We start from the raw sequence: 16,121 nt of genomic DNA on the forward strand, positions 1-16,121 counted from the left end.
CAGTAATTTGCTTCAGGCAATTCAGCCACTGAGTGGAACATTCAGGATCTAAATTTGTCTCTTTCCAAACCTCTTAGCCACTAAACATATGACCTCCCAAAGTTACCTATTAAATTAGTACAATTCCATTTGTTACATTTAATGAATACAAAAGACATGGTCCCTACTGTCAAGAAAATGACAGTTCACTGGAAAGGCATACAGAGAGACAGATACTTTGAATATAAGTCAAAGCTTTCATAATTGCTTAATAAAAAAGGCCAGTCGGTCAAAATGTGAGGGCTAGAGAGGAGAGATTAATGATTTCAGAGAGATTCTGAATGCAGACTTGAGCTAGGTCTTGGTTTGGGAGCACCATGCTTAAGGTCATCCACCCTGCCTGAAGGCTGGAGTTCAATGTAACTCCGACAGCTGTTACTCTCTAGCTTACAGACAAAATGGACAACTGTGCACAGTACTGAGACACAACAGAATCTCAGGATAGAAAAACTGTCCTCACCATCGTGGCCAAATAACGAAGCACCTTGTTCTCGTTCATCAGCATTTTAATAACATCTTTTTGGGGAGCTTTTGGAATGAGAGCAAAGCAATTTTGAGCAGAGTCTTCAATTAGGCCAAAACCATTATAGGGAGGCAACTCCTGAAGAAAAAAAGGAAGCAAGAATTAAAGCAGATGCTGCTTGTTTTTAAAATTTCATTAAAGGTAACTGTAAGTTTCTTTTTATTTTTTTAAATTTAAATTTATTTATTTTAATTGGAGGCTAATTACTTTACAATATTGTATTGGTTTTGCCATACATCAACATGAATCCACCATACATTCTGGAAAATATTTAAAAGTAACTTCTACATATTCAAATGCAATCGGAAAGCACAACATATCAGACATATTCCGTTCCTCTTTATAGATTTTACGCCCTTAGTCACTGCTCACACAAGTGACGCATGATGCTACAAAGTAACCCTCCAGACTGGACTGAGACATCGCTGACTTCCACTGGCCCCTTACCACCACAGCAGAGCCTTGCCCTGCTCCCCAGCCCTGGTACTCATGGATTTGGAGCATGGTGTGGCCCAGGGGCCTGTGACTTCTTTGCTCTGGGGTGTAGGTCTCCACCTGGTAGATCTGGAAACCATTTTCTCAGTTCACCCACAGTGTGCACATCTGTGTGTCGGACCTGGGCTGGAGTGGAGGCGTCAGGGCTTGGTTCATGCTCCTTTTTTTCCCTGTTCACCTCCAGACTTTTGATATTTTTATTTCTTGATTTTTGCCTCATAGTAATGACAGTCATCAGACTTTATTTTTTTGGGCTCCAGAATCACAGCAGATGGTGACTGCAGCCATGAAATTAAAAGACGCTTACTCCTTGGAAGAAAAGTTATGACCAACCTAGACAGCATATTCAAAAGCAGAGACATTACTTTGCCGACTAAGGTCTGTCTAGTCAAGGCTATGGTTTTTCCTGTGGTCATGTATGGATATGAGAGTTGGACTGTGAAGAAGGCTGAGCGCCGAAGAATTGATGCTTTTGAACTGTGGTGTTGGAGAAGACTCTTGAGAGTCCCTTGGACTGCAAGGAGATCCAACCAGTCCATTCTGAAGGAGATCAGCCCTGGGATTTCTTTGGAAGGAATGATGCTAAAGCTGGAACTCCAGTACTTTGGCCACCTCATGCGAAGAGTTGACTCATTGGAAAAAACTGATTGGGGGCGGGAGGAGAAGGGGACGACTGAGGATGAGATGGCTGGATGGCATCACGGACTCGATGGACGTGAGTCTGAGTGAACTCCGGGAGATGGTGATGGACAGGGAGGCCTGGCGTGCTGCGGTTCATGGGGTCGCAGAGAGTTGGACACGACCGAGCGACTGAACTGAACTGAAAGACAGTCATACTTTACTGAGAACTCAGAACCCTCAGTGTCCACACAGGACTCCCCTTTCCTGGTGAAGAAGTAAACTCAGGGAGCTGAATTCCAGATGCAAAGATTATTCGGGGAGTGCGGAAGTACAGGGTGAACTTACGTTTGTCATGAACTTAGGTTCCATAAAGGGCTGCAGGTACCACTACAGGATGCAGGGATTTGTCAAAAGCCTAAGTATTAATAATTCAGAGGTTTCCTCCCTCTCGTCAATGCCAGGCAGACTGCAGCTGAATTCTTTTTCTCTGAATCCTTTTTGCGCTGCTTTCTCAGCAAACTTGCTCGTACCATGCTTTTACCTGTAAATACCTTCCCCAAATCTTCAAACATATTGTATTCAGCAAGTTTAACAAATTAGTCTGTATGAGCCCTGATCCATCTATAATGGGGATTCCCTCAAAAACCATGGACTCTGTTATGCTCATTCAAGGTGAAGTGCTTAGAACACTGATCCTTCACCCACCTCTGGGCTGTATGTGATTAATATGATCTGCATGGCTGGGATGTGACTAAGTTAAGTGAAGTTGCTCAGTCGTGTCCGACTCTTTGCGACCCCATGGACTGCAGCCTGCCAGGCTCCTCCATCCATGGGATATTCCAGGCAAGAATGCTGGAGAGGGTTGCCACTGCCTTCTCCAGGGGATCTTCCCAACCCAGGGATTGAACCCTGGTCTCCCGCATTGTAGGCAGATGGTTTTACCGTCTGAGCCACCAAGAAAGTGTGATTAGTGGATCCAGTAGATGGACAATGACTAGTTTGTCCCAAATTCGAAGCCAGTAGGCAGGGAATACGTAAGTTGCCATGGACAGAGAAACTCTGGTTGAAAGTCCCTCATGCTAAGCTGCCCATAGCACTGCCCACATGCTAAGCTCTAACTTACCTGTAAGCAGCAGAAATGCAATGGCACAATCTAATATCAATACACAGTGAGAGCAACCTGGTTGGGGGGGCGGGGAGCAGGGGAGGTTAAGGGGTTTTGAAATAGGGAGGTAAGCTTCTGAGCACCTTTCTGCCAAATTCCTTTTGTGTTTTAACAGGCTTCCACCTATTTCCCTCAAATTGAATCTCATTTCCCTTCTTGGGATGCAGGCCTTCTCTAAATATCAGCCCTTCTGCCTGGGGCCTTGGTACTATGCTTCTCACACTCCATTATACACCAAGCTGCTGCATGGGTCCTGTTCCAAACTAGAGCGATTCCTCTGTGGACATCACCATTCCTAGATACCCCTGTTCCAATGACCTACGCTCCAGAGTTCCTGCCCAGGGTGTTTTTTTTTTTTTTTTTTTAACATGTACACATACATACACAAAGTCTGAGAGCCCCTCATCCTTTAAACGCTGTGTTCAGAGGCTAGCTCCATGGCAGATGGGCCCTCCTGGCCCTGGCTTCTTCCTCCTCCCTACCAGCATGTCTCCAGATGGAACGAGTCTGAGATCTAGCTCATGTGGCCTCTGGATCCATGTGGACTTACTCCTGATCTGAGGGTCATGATTCTCAAATCAAATATATGCAATTCATATCCAGCTCTGTCCCTGTCCATTGGCTTGACTCTGGCTTGGTGCCTCTAGAAACTGCTAGCCTCCCATCCCTGTGTCCCCACTTCATTGTGTAGAGTTTCGACGGCCAAGGGGTGATGACTGAGGAGAGCTTAAAGGTACTTGCTTCTTGGAAGAAAGAAGGCCTACACTAAGTTGTGAGAAGTAAGAGAGCCATGTAAAGAAGTGATACAAAAGTGGTTCAAGCAGGAGAAGGAGCATTAGCAGAAGTCCGGGGGATAAAACAGGACACAGAACCCTTGTAACTCAGCAGATATGCAAGCGGCTTGGGCCAAGAGATGTGGGTAAAGTCGGGGCCAGGCTGGAGGAACTCAATCATTTCATCTTTCCAATCATTGTCTTTTGAAAAGAGGCCGCTGACAAATTTTACATACATGCTGGCAAAATAAAGATGGGCCTTGGATGCTCACACACTGTTTTATACACAAGCAACACACAAAGAGGTTGTGTGAATTGTTCTTCCCCTAGACAGGTGTAATAGCACCAGTGCCTTTGGTCTATGACACTGTGGGCCCTGATACCTGAGATGCTTCTGGAAGTGGCTGTGTAATTCTGAAAACATGCAGTTGTTACTTCAAACTCTAAAATACGTGGCTAAGCCATTCTGAAGGCCCAAGTTTACTAGATTACTATTTTGGTGCATTAAAGACACCATGAACTTACTCTCAGATCACAGTGGGCTTTGAGGTGCACAGAACTGAATTCTGGGGTTCTGCCTGATTTTTAAGGACAGCAATACTGCAATTAAAGAACACCATCTTCCAACATCTTCAATTAATTAGGGTTTTTTTTTTTTTGCTCTCAATCACTTTTTAAGTGAAAGGTTTGATAAATAGGCAAATTAAAAAATAAAAAGAAAGAAATGCCTTAGGGGTCTGGAATTTAATCAAAAATTTAAAAAAATTATTAAAGTAATACACAGCTTGGTATAGAAAGTGAAATTAAAACCACACAGTATAAAAAACAGGTCCCTGGTCATCTCCCACTTCCCTCTTTCCCTCCCTTCTGCCCACTGGAGAACTATCAACTGTAGATCGTCTGGGGAAACATTCCTCCAGGTCTTTTCCTCAGTGACGGAAGCAGATGTTGTATATAGTAATCTACAGAAATTAGTGCCACATCATGTATTCACACTCCCTTAAAAACGTTATGGACATTTTTCCCATGCTAGTATGCACAGACTTCCTCCTTTTTTTAACGAGACTTACAGTCTTCTGATTGTATGGATAGATATATTATAATTTATTCAGCCAATGTTCTAACACCTTATTATAAATAATTGCTACAATACAGGTCCTTACACCTATCTTTTTATAATCCCCAAACCAGATTTTCTGGGTCAAGAGATAGGTAATATTTTATTTTGGAAAAGTTAAAATGATAACAAACGGTCTTTCAGAGCTTTCCTCACTGGGTCACCTATTAGCAGTCCAGCAAAAAGCTTATTTCATCACATCAGGGCAAACATTGGATGCTGTTGAGTCTTTTTAAATCAAAAATCCCAAACCTCGTATTTTAATTTCTATTTCTTCAATGATGAGTTGAGGGTCTTTCCATATGTTCTTTAGCCATTTGTATTTCTGCTTTTGTGAACTGCTCTATTGCATATGCTTTGCCCATTTTTAATTGGGTGTTCATATAAGAGCCCTTTTTGTCCTTGAAGTCCTCGATCAGAAGACGAACTCCCTCACTACCCTCAGAGCCAGTGTCCCATTACCTGTTTCATAGGAGGGGGTTCCTTCTTGCTCATATCAATGCGTGGTAAATCGGAGACTCCAAATTTTTCTTGGTAATACTGCCGAGTAAATGGGTCACAGTCATAAATGAAGAAAGTTCTCCCGAGTATAGTGAGCGGCTTCCCGACGATGAAGTCTTTGGCCGTGTACCATTCCAACACCTCCTTATCGGAGATCTCCAGCACGCACCGAGGGAAGTTCTCTAACAAAAAACAGCAGAAAGAGGAGAGAGAAAAAGGAGTGAAGATGGGAAGAAAGATAGGCACACAACAGCCAGGCAATCCTGAGAACAAAGCGGGTGTGGGCTTCAGCTCTGACGGAGGGTCAGTGACTCCTCCACGCTCCCAGCAGAACACAGGGCTGTGTATTTCTATCTGTGAAAGGGACCCATAAATAATAGCCCAGATGGTTTCTGTAAAGTCTCTCTCCCATATTAGGCTTCCAATATCCCTGTTGGGTGTGTGTTAGTCACTCAGTTGTGTCTGACTCTTTGCAACCCAATGGACAGGCAAGCTCCTCTGTCCATGGGTCACTAGTCTCAGCAGAATTCAGGCTTGGAAGGAATCATCACAAGAGAAAAGAATAAACATCCTTCTATAAAGACAGAGTACTGGGTCTAGGGTGGGGGGGATCCAAGTCATTTAGTTCAACTGCCCACCCATTTGGGGGCTTCCCTGATAGTTCAGTTGGTAAAGAATCCGCCTGCAATGCACAAGAACCCACTTTGATTCCTGGGTTGGAAAGATTCAATGGAGAAGGGATAGGCTACCCACTCCAGTTTTCTTGGGCTTCTGTTGTGGCTCAGCTGGTAAAGAATCCACCTGCAAAGCGGGAGACCTGGGTTTGATCCCTGGGTTGGGAAGATCCCCTGGAGAAGAGAATGGCTACCCACTCTAGTATTCTGGCCTGGAGAATTCCATGGACTTTATAGTCCATGGGGTCCCCGAAGAACTGGGCACGACTGAGCAACTTTCACTTTCACCCACTCATTTATCCACTCATCTAACAAATTATTAGTGACCACAGTTAATAATATGGATAAAATTCTTGGCTTGATGGAGGCAACACTGTTTGGGGCAACACTCTAAACACATAAAAAATGGTTTCATTACAATTGTGATCAATGCTATGAGGCCAGTGTGATCCTGTGGCAGAAGGCAGGGACTGTCAGTGTGGATGGTTCCAGTACTCTGTTCATCCGGGAAAATCAACAGATTTCCAAACACAGAATCAGCCTTCACTATGTCTGTAAGTCTGTTTCTATTTCATAAATACGTTCACTTGTGTCTTATTTTAGATTCCACATATAAATGATATCATATGATATTTGTCTTTCTCTTTCGTTATCCATTCATACAATGAATATACTCAGCCATAAAAAAGAATGAAATCTTGCCATTTTCCACGACATGGCGAGACCTAAAGAGTTATTAGGCTAAGTGAATTAAGTTGGAAAAAGACAAATACGGTACGATTTCACGTACATGTGGGATCTAAAAAGTAGACATGGAAAAACTGACTGGTTCAAACCTGGGGAAAGAATACATCAAGGCTATATACTGGAACCCTGCTTATTTAACTTATATGTAAAGTACATCATGTGAAATGCCAGACTGGATGAATCACAAGCTGCAATCAAGACTGCTAGAAGAAATATCAACAACCTCAGATATGCAGATAATATCACTCTAATGGTCAAAAGTGAAGAGGAACTAAAGAGCCTCTTCAGGAGGGTGAAAGAGGTGAATGAAAATGCTGGCTTAAAATTCAACACTCAAAAAACTAAGATCATGACATCTGGTCCCATTCAGTTCAGTTCAGTCGCTCAGTCATGTCCTACTCTTTGCGACCCCATGAATCACAGCACACCAGGGCTCCCTGTCCATCACCAACTCCCAGAGTTCACTCAGACTCACGTACATCGAGTCCGTGATGCCATCCAGTCATCTCATCCTCTGTCGTCCCCTTCTCCTCCTGCCCCCAATCCCTCCCAGCATCAGAGTCTTTTCCAATGAGTCAGCTCTTCACATGAGGTGGCCAAAGTACTGGAGTTTCAGCCTTAGCATCATTCCTTCCAAAGAAATCCCAGGGCTGATCTCCTTCAGAATGGACTGGTTGCATCTCTTTGCAGTCCAAGCGACTCTCAAGAGTCTTCTCGAACACCACAGTTCAAAAGCATCAATTATTCGGTGCTCTGCCTTCTTCACAGTCCAACTCTCACATCCATACATGACCACAGGAAAACCATAGCCTTGACTAGAGGGACCTTAGTCGGCAAACTAATGTCCCTGCTTTTGAATATTCTATCTAGGTGGGTCATAACTTTTCTTCCAAGGAGTAAGCGTCTTTTAATTTCATGGCTTCAATCACCATCTGCAGTGATTTTTGAGCCCCCCAAAATAAAGTCTGACACTGTTTCCACTGTTTCCCCATCTATTTCCCATGAAGTGATGGGACTGGATGCCATGGTCTTCATTTTCTGAATGTTGAGCTTTAAGCCAACTTTTTCACTCTCCTCTTTCACTTTCATCAAGAGGCTTTTTAGTTCCTCTTCACTTTCTGCCGTAAGGGTGGTGTCATCTGCATATCTGAGGTTATTGATATTTCTCCCGACAATCTTGATTCCAGCTTGTGTTTCTTCCAGTCCAGCGTTTCTCATGATGTACTGTGCATAGACATTAAATAAGCAGGGTGACAATATACAGCCTTGACGTACTCCTTTTCCCATTTGGAACCAGTCTGTTGTTCCATGTCCAGTTCTAACTGTTGCTTCCTGACCTGCATACAGATTTCTCAAGAGGCAGGTCAAGTGGTCTGGTATTCCCATCTCTTTCAGAATTTTCCACAGTTTATTGTGATCCACACAGTCAAAGGCTTTGGCATGGTCAATAAAGCAGAAAGAGATGTTTTTCTGGAACTTTCTTGCTTTTTCCATGATCCAGCGGATAGCAAATAGATGGGGAAGTAGTAACAGATTTTATTTTCTTGGGCTCCAAAATCACTGTGGACAGTGACTGAAGCCACAAAATTAAAAGATGTTTGCTCCTTGGAGGGAAAGCTATGACAAACCTAGAAAGCAAAGGTGCATAAAGCCAAAGCTATTGAGAGTTGGACCATAAAGAAGGCCAAGCACGAAAGAATTGATGCTTTCAAACTGTGGTGCCAGAGGAAACTCTTGAGAGTCCCTTGCACTGCAAGGAATCAAACCAGTCAATCCTAAAGGAAATCACCCCTGAATACTCCCTGGAAGCACTGATGCTGAAGCTGAAGCTCCAATACTTTGGCCACCTGATGCAAAGAGTCAACTCGTTGGAAAAGAATCTGATGCTGGGAAAGACTGAAGGTAAAAGGAGAAGGGGAGGCAGAGGATGAGAGGTTTAGACAGTATCACTGACTCAATGGACATGACTTTGAGCAAACTCCAGGAGATAGTGAAGGACAGGGGAGCCTGGTGTGCTGCAGTCCATGGAGTCACAAAGAGTTGGACAAGACTCAGTGACTGAACAACAACAACAAGAAGTAAAATAAAAGAATAAACTTAACAAAACAGGAACAGACTTAGAGATACAGAGGACTAACTGGTGGTTGCCAGAGGGGAGCGGGGTGATAGGATGAGTGTAAAACAGAGGAGGAAGACTAAAGGATACAAACTTCAGCTGTAAACTGAGTCACAGGATGGAATGTACAGCACAGGGATACAGTCAATAATCAGTCTGTATGGTGACAGACGGTAGCTAGACAGATCCTGGTGATCATTCTGTAATGTATACAAGCATCAGGTCACCTGAAACCAACACAGTACTGTAAGTTAATTCTATTTTGATGAAAATAAATAATCCACAAAAATACCCACTTTTCAAAATTTGTTGTTTTCTTAATCCTACCACTGCTCCAATATCATCATTGTAATACACTTTAATTTTACCTTGATATTCTTAACCCCCTTAAATTCAATCCTGGTGGCAGCTGGTAAAGAATCCACCTGCAATGAAGGAGACCTGAGTTTAATCCCTGGGTTGGGAAGATCTCCTGGAGGAGGGAACAGTACCTCCAATATTCCAGCCTGGAAAACTGTATGGACTGTACAGTCCATGGGGACGCAAAGAGTCAGACACAACTGAGCAACTTTCACTTTCACTTTAAATTCAACATTATTCCTTCAACTTGTATAGTCAATGTTTATTTAGATTCACCTACATTTTACTATTTTCTTTCTTTACTGCTTCTTACATCTCAGATTTTTACTTCTGGAATCATTTTCTTTCTGTATACAAGATTTTTCCAAGTTAGGGGTAGGTCTTACTAACCTAACCCTGTAAAGGCTCTCCTGTAAAGGCTTCTTCGGTCTTTCTAGCTCACACCCGTTGTTCTGAGCTCTGTCTACATGACACGCGAATCAGGAATCAGATCACCTGGTGCACCTGGGTTACTGTTTAAGCACTCTGAATGTGTATATGACTTGTCTCTCCAGCCACTGAAAGTGACTGAAGGACAGGCATTCTAGGTCTGGCAGCAGCTTTATCTTATCTTCCACAGCACTTAGCACATGACATGGTTCTCAGAGCAGATATTTAACTCTTGTTTAACTGAATTCAACAAGAACTACCCACTAGATAAAGGCCTCTGGAAGTCGATCATATGCTTTAACACCATCTCTTTTTCCAGTTAAATAAATTATTTAGCTGATGGGAGCTTAGCTTTTTCTGTCCTGCTACCACAAGACTAATTGTAACTTTCACAAAAACATATATCTCCTATCTTTTCAAAGGACCATACATAGGTCACCTGGCTACCTCTCCATCTACCTCTGATGGAAATTTTGTTAAAATTTGGGAAGTTATAGGAGAGGATGATTACATGTTGAAAAGTTTAAACATAGGTCACATTGATAAGGCAGACAAACAAGGAACCTAAGAGTGACTTCATGAGATTTACTGACCCTTCTTCATGCCACCCTGAATACATTCCCATTCTTCCTCTCAATCATAACTCTAACGCTTGTCAGCTCCAGATGGCAGGCATTTCAGCTCATTTAAGCACCTGGAAGGCCAAAATTAGTACACAGTGCATTGTCATGGAACCCTAGGAGGGTTCTATGGGAGCTAAGTAGAACAGAGCAGGCAGCAGCTGGACTAAGCTGAACAAGGGCACCAATCCAGTTATTGCTATTTGAGAATGGAAGCTGTTAAAGCACTTATTCTCACTTCTTAAGATAAGAGGGTTTTAAAGTTAACTCTTAATTTAAAAATGATGACAATTTTTATCCCCCTTTCCCCAATCTCATTCTCCTCTGCATCCCAGGCAACCATTCTAATGTCCTGCTTTCTGGTTTTGTGTGTACTGTTTACACTGTTTTGTGTTTTACTTTATGTAAATGGTATTGCACTATGCATCTTGTTTCTTTTTTTTTTCTACACAGCAGTATGCATTTAAGATGCACCCATTCGCTTTCTTGTATATTTTGTTTATTGTTTCTAACAACTACCTATTTATCAAGGTGTATTTTCACCACATTTTGACTATTCGCTCTCCAAGTGATGGAAATCTCTACCTCCTTGCCCCTAAACAACTCTGCATTTTTAAAACACACTCCGCAGACCCAGCAATACATGTGGGTGGGCTGGATTTAGCTTTCAGATGGCTGATTTGTTTATAACCTGATACAAACCTCTTGCTCAATACCTGGAATTTCTTATCTTTGAGTTCCAAAAAAACAGAGTTAAAAAAAGAAAAAAACAATGAAAGTATTTACAGAGTTCTGTCATCCATCCAAACATTGGTCAGTACATGTGACCAAGATGACACTCTTGCAAGAGAACATTCTTAAACTCTTAAGTCAATAACTAAAGCAAGTCCACTTATTCCAGAGAAGTAGTGACAGACAGCATGTCTCAGCTGCATTCTGTCTGCATTCTTACTCCAGTTCACAAGGTTATTTTATACGAGCAAAGACAGACCAGGGGCTGGTAAGATGGGGATCCACCTTTACGAATAACAGATGTGTCTTTACCACCTCAAGTTATTCCACACAGAAACTTCCTGATTGATTAGGAAGTGGTTGAGGTGAGAAGCAAAGTCCAAAGCACACATAAGGAAATGGTAAGCTGCACCTCTGAATGAAAACAAGACTGTTTCAGAAAAGCTCTAAAAACTTGACATGAAATGGTTCAGGAGCCTTGCCCTTCCACACTTAAATAAATCTCCTACTGCTGTTTTGGTTCTGGTCCCTTGATCTGGGTATCAATCATCTCTGCCAGACCATTTCAGAGACTAGCTTGGACTGAGGGGCCAGTAACGGAGGGAAGTTACGGGAAAGCCTACAGAACCCAGCAGGCACCTCCCAAGTGTAAAGGGAATGATCACGTGGCTGAGTAACTCCTCTGAGATCCAGGAAAGGTCCCCATTAATAGAGGATAAATTGAATCACACATACCTGCATTCTCCACCAAAACCTTGGGCATGCGCTGGCGGTTCATCAGGAGGGGGAAGGGATCTCGCCCGTCATTCCGTTCGTGGACCTCTCGAATTTCCACCGTGTCATCCATAAGATAGTAATGGATGATGTAGGTCCGACATTCACCGAACATGCTGCCTGTGTCATCCCAGATGGCATAGAATCGAAGAACCTTTCAAGAACCCAAAGCAGTGACTTAAAGAAAAAATTCCACAAGGGGAGAGTTTAACTTAGCTACTTTGGCATTTATGTATCAATGATGAAAAGATTAGCTAGAAAGACTATGAAGTAATCTCAGATGGTTATTTTAAAAAAAAGTATTCACCAAAGATACAAAAACATCTGAAATTATAAGCCAGATGTCAACAGCTGGAAAGTATTAAGTAATAGGCTTATAAGCTTGTGCTGAGAAAGGATTCATTTTGATCCAAAATATTAGTCAGTGAAAGAGAAGCTGAATTAAAAGAGCAGTGGGCCCTTCATTCAGTGGTTTATACGTATTAATAAAGATACACGTGAATGGTTTGTATATAATTAGTATGGAAAGAATTTTCATTTATTAATCAGTATTTTAGTTCTTTCAACCTCAAAAACAGAATCTTTACAAAAGAGTAACAGTCATATGACTGGTTTAAAGGATGTTCTTAAAAGAATTTGGTAGTGCTAGGTAAAATTTTCTGTACTAAACAGAATTACATTTCTGAGAGAAACAGCAGCAGAGAAGCACTGAGGGTGATCTCGCTGTTTTCTGTTTCCCTTTAGTACAGAGAAGACAAGACTCGGATCTGCTCTATACACCATCTCACAAGGGGGAAGACAGGCTGGAACAGAGTTGGAAAATACCCAGAACATTCTGTACTCAAACATCAACATATTATAACATTTAACAAGGAAGCATCTGCAATGGGAAGGCTTTGAAATTACTATTTTAACATTAGAAACCTACATATATGCAACGGCTTTAAAACATCCCAATATAATTCACTCAAGGTTTCTCAAAGGATTCTTGGAGATTAATTCATATTTACGAAAAGAAGTGGGCGGCTGGAAATGTAAAGTTAGGGAGCAGATGGTGCTCAGGAATTACTTTAAGAGAGAAGTTTGGTGGAACTCACAAGACTTAACTTCACAATCTTCTTTGAATCTCTGACATGAAACTTAGGGATTCCTGTACCTGTAACCCCAGAAAGACAGCACTGTACCTGACCAGGCAAAATACAGATGTAATGTTTCACAATACACACCTACCAAGACAGCTTGTTAATAAGCAGTGCCACTTTTGGGAACAAACTTACTGGGTCACTCACCTACCTGTTTGTCAAAGGTGAGAAACTGCTTGAGTTGATCAAAGTCCTTTGGGGTCACATATTTACGGAGAGGCTGTTTCCGGAGTTCAGTGTAAGGATCGAGCACCATCTTCTCTGGGGGATTTAGCTCAATTCCTTGACTTTCCAAAAATACCTATGTAATTCAAAATTAATAATGATTATCCTTCTTGAAGCTTCTTAAAGTAAGTGCTAAGTGATGCTGTAAAAATAAACACTAATATAATAAGAATTTCTAAGCCACTGTCCACATTAACCATTAGTTTAAAGCTTGAGCATGTCTTAGCAGTACCAAGCCTCCGACTGACCCAATTCTGTAATGCAGACAACAACTGACAATTATCTTAAGTAAAAATGGAAGACGTGGTGGCAAGGTAACTGGCTCCAAATATGAATTCAGATCAACTAGATTTAGGTGCCCAGGAACAGAGGAAAAACTAGGATTGCTTATACACACTTATATAATGCTTACACATTGGAAACCTAATCATAGTCTGAACAGTATGTAATTCATGTCAGGTATGGGGCCAAGCTGGGGTTTCTAGGTGGCACAGTGGTAAAGAATCCGCCTGCCAATAAAGAAGACCCAAGAGACGGAGGTTCGATTCCTGCATCAGGAAGATCTCCTGGAGTAGGAAATGGCAACCCACTCCAGTGTTCTTGCATGGAAAGTTCCACAGAAAGAGAAGCCTTTGGGGCTACAGTCCATAGGTCCCAGAGAGTCGGACGGGACTGAGCCCATCATAGAGCACATGGCAGTAAGCTGCACAAGGGAAAGTTAAGCTGAAATCAAATTCCCAGCTTTCCACCTCAATGAAAACAAATATATGATTAAGTACTTCCCACCAAAAAAAAAAAAAAAGGAAAAGAAAGCAAACCCACTGGTTATTTCAGACCAAAAAATATTTCAATCAAACAGGAAAGATGAATCAAGGGCTCAAATCTCACTAGAAAAAGTTAAAGAAAGCCATCTGAACTCAATGTGATCTTGAATTTCTTTGCTGATTATGAGCAAATATGTATTATTTTAAGTCACCATATATTTAATGCAACTCAGTTTTTCTTAAAAGCACAACAAACTAACTTTTTTGTTGAGCACACACACACACACAAAAACAATTTCCTGGGATCTGTTTACATTCTGGAACTGGAAATTAATGTGGGTTTCTTTGGGGAATTGTGTGGTTTGCTTTTGGACAATTCCATACAAAATGTACAGAATTCAGGGCCAGAATATATGGGCTCTAGTATCAGTTCTGCTAACTAGCTTGTAATCTCAGTATTTAAAGTTTTGGCAGGAATGTAGAAGCTTCCTGAAGTTGTCTATTCTTCCTGTCTCTTAGAAAAAAGCCTAAGCTCTTTGAAGTGGTTATTCTAAAGTGTCCCTGGAGGAGCAGAGAGAAGGGAGTGTCTGAGAGCAGAAGAGAGAAGTGGGGGAGGGAATTCCCCCAGACAGGAAACTAAGACACAGACTGGTGGGCCTGAACAGAGCAAGGCTCGCCACGTCTCTGCACAGATGCTTGAAGCCCAGGTGCAGCCCGCCAACACAGGAGTTCAGAGTCTAGTCTCTTACTCGGCACCATGCTCCAGGAAAGTGCCCTTGGTCACCAGACAACCTGTGGACCCTGGATGACCCCGTTAGGTCTGGGAATGCTGCTGCTTCCTTGCTATTCCTAGGGCCCGGAATCTCATGTGCAGCTCACTCTGTCTATGGGGCCATTTCTGCAGATCCCTGAGGAGGGCGTGAGAATGGATGGTGATGATGATGTGTGTGAATAGAGATGGTGCCTTGTCCAAATCACACTGCAAAGACAGTTTCCTTTCTTATTCACTCATAGGTCCAGCCGCAGCAAAAACCATCAAATTAGGTAAGATGTGGACAAACTTTAAACTATTATAGGAGCCAACTTCTAACAGATCAGTTATTGAAAGCATAATCTAATCATCAATGCCTGAAACACTCAGCTCTTGTCTATCAGTCATTAGATCTTCAGCTTCCACAAATTTCTGTATTTGCAAATTTGTCTACCTGCTCAACCTTATCAACTTAATCAACCCTTGTGGAGCTTTTGTGGTCCTTTTCAGCCGAGCATGGAGCAGTGGGGATTCTGAGTTGTCTGATGCACACTCTCAGCTGAGGTCGAACACTGGGAAGTTCTGCCTGTTTCAGTCCTTTTCCTCGAGCGTCCTTTTCAGTCTGTTTGGAGCCAGCCACTTTTTCTCACTTATGTGCTTTCTGTAGGCGATTCTGCAGTTTGAAGTGGCCCCCAACCTTAGTGCTACGGTGCTGTCTCACGTTCTCAATACAAGAGGATCGCTAAGTACTCAGTACATCTGAAAATGGTGAAAGTGCTAAATTTCATGTTACCTACATTTTACCACAAAAAAACAAAAGGCAGCTGTGATGTACCTTAAGGAAAAATTACAAGAGTCAGCCAAGCTTCATTCAGGCATGACTTACAGCGCTGTTGGTCATGACCTCAATATTAATGAATCAACAGTAATCTGTAAACAGAAACAACGCACAGAACAAGACCATGTTTTGACCATAGGCTTGTAGGAACCCAACTCTGCACTTCTCTTAGGAGCAATGGTTCAGTATTTGTTAATTCAGTGTCTGTGAAGACTGTACTGCACATAACTACCATTAATAATAAGAAGTGACTATAACTGGCTTAGATCAACAGCTCAGGGATCAACTTGCACATGTTCAAACTGTAAAGATGTGACTGTAAAAACAATTGTGATACCTCAAATTCATACAACACGTCATAATTTTTCATTGGTGGCAGAATCCTGGAACTGCCTATGATAAAAAGGACTTCAAAACCTAAAAAGAGATATCAAGACCCATTTGAGGGGGACGGTCTCTCAAAGATGGTCTGGTACCTCCACCTTCTATACGGTTTTCTTGGCTGCTCTCGGGGCAGCACGGATGTCATGGCTCCCTCCCTCACTGCCCTGAGGTCCTGGCCCTGAGACATCTCATCAGTGAGGCCTTCCCTGGCCAGCCTTCACATACCGCACCCCCTCCAACTCCAACCCCTTTGCCCTCTTTAGTTTCTTCCATAGCTCTTTGCAGCATCTGACAAACATTTGCTTGATTATTATTTGTCTCCTCCAACCAG

The 16,121-nt window shown here is 42.3% G+C and overlaps 1 protein-coding gene across 1 annotated transcript in view; it reads right to left on the reverse strand.

Annotated features, from left to right (window-relative positions):
• Positions 1–16,121, reverse strand: part of EFHC1 (EF-hand domain containing 1) — a 43,977-nt gene that overhangs the window by 19,014 nt on the left and 8,842 nt on the right. Inside the window, exons 4-7 of the mRNA XM_040249453.1 lie at positions 12,980–13,129; positions 11,648–11,840; positions 5,196–5,416; positions 500–640 (exon numbers count right to left, since the gene is read on the reverse strand). Of these exons, the coding sequence (XP_040105387.1) occupies positions 500–640; positions 5,196–5,416; positions 11,648–11,840; positions 12,980–13,129 (705 nt within the window). The remainder of the gene's footprint in view (positions 1–499; positions 641–5,195; positions 5,417–11,647; positions 11,841–12,979; positions 13,130–16,121) is intronic.

This window comes from Oryx dammah, unplaced genomic scaffold, assembly GCF_014754425.2.
Source record: "Oryx dammah isolate SB20612 unplaced genomic scaffold, SCBI_Odam_1.1 HiC_scaffold_11, whole genome shotgun sequence".
Classification (NCBI taxonomy): domain Eukaryota; kingdom Metazoa; phylum Chordata; class Mammalia; order Artiodactyla; family Bovidae; genus Oryx; species Oryx dammah.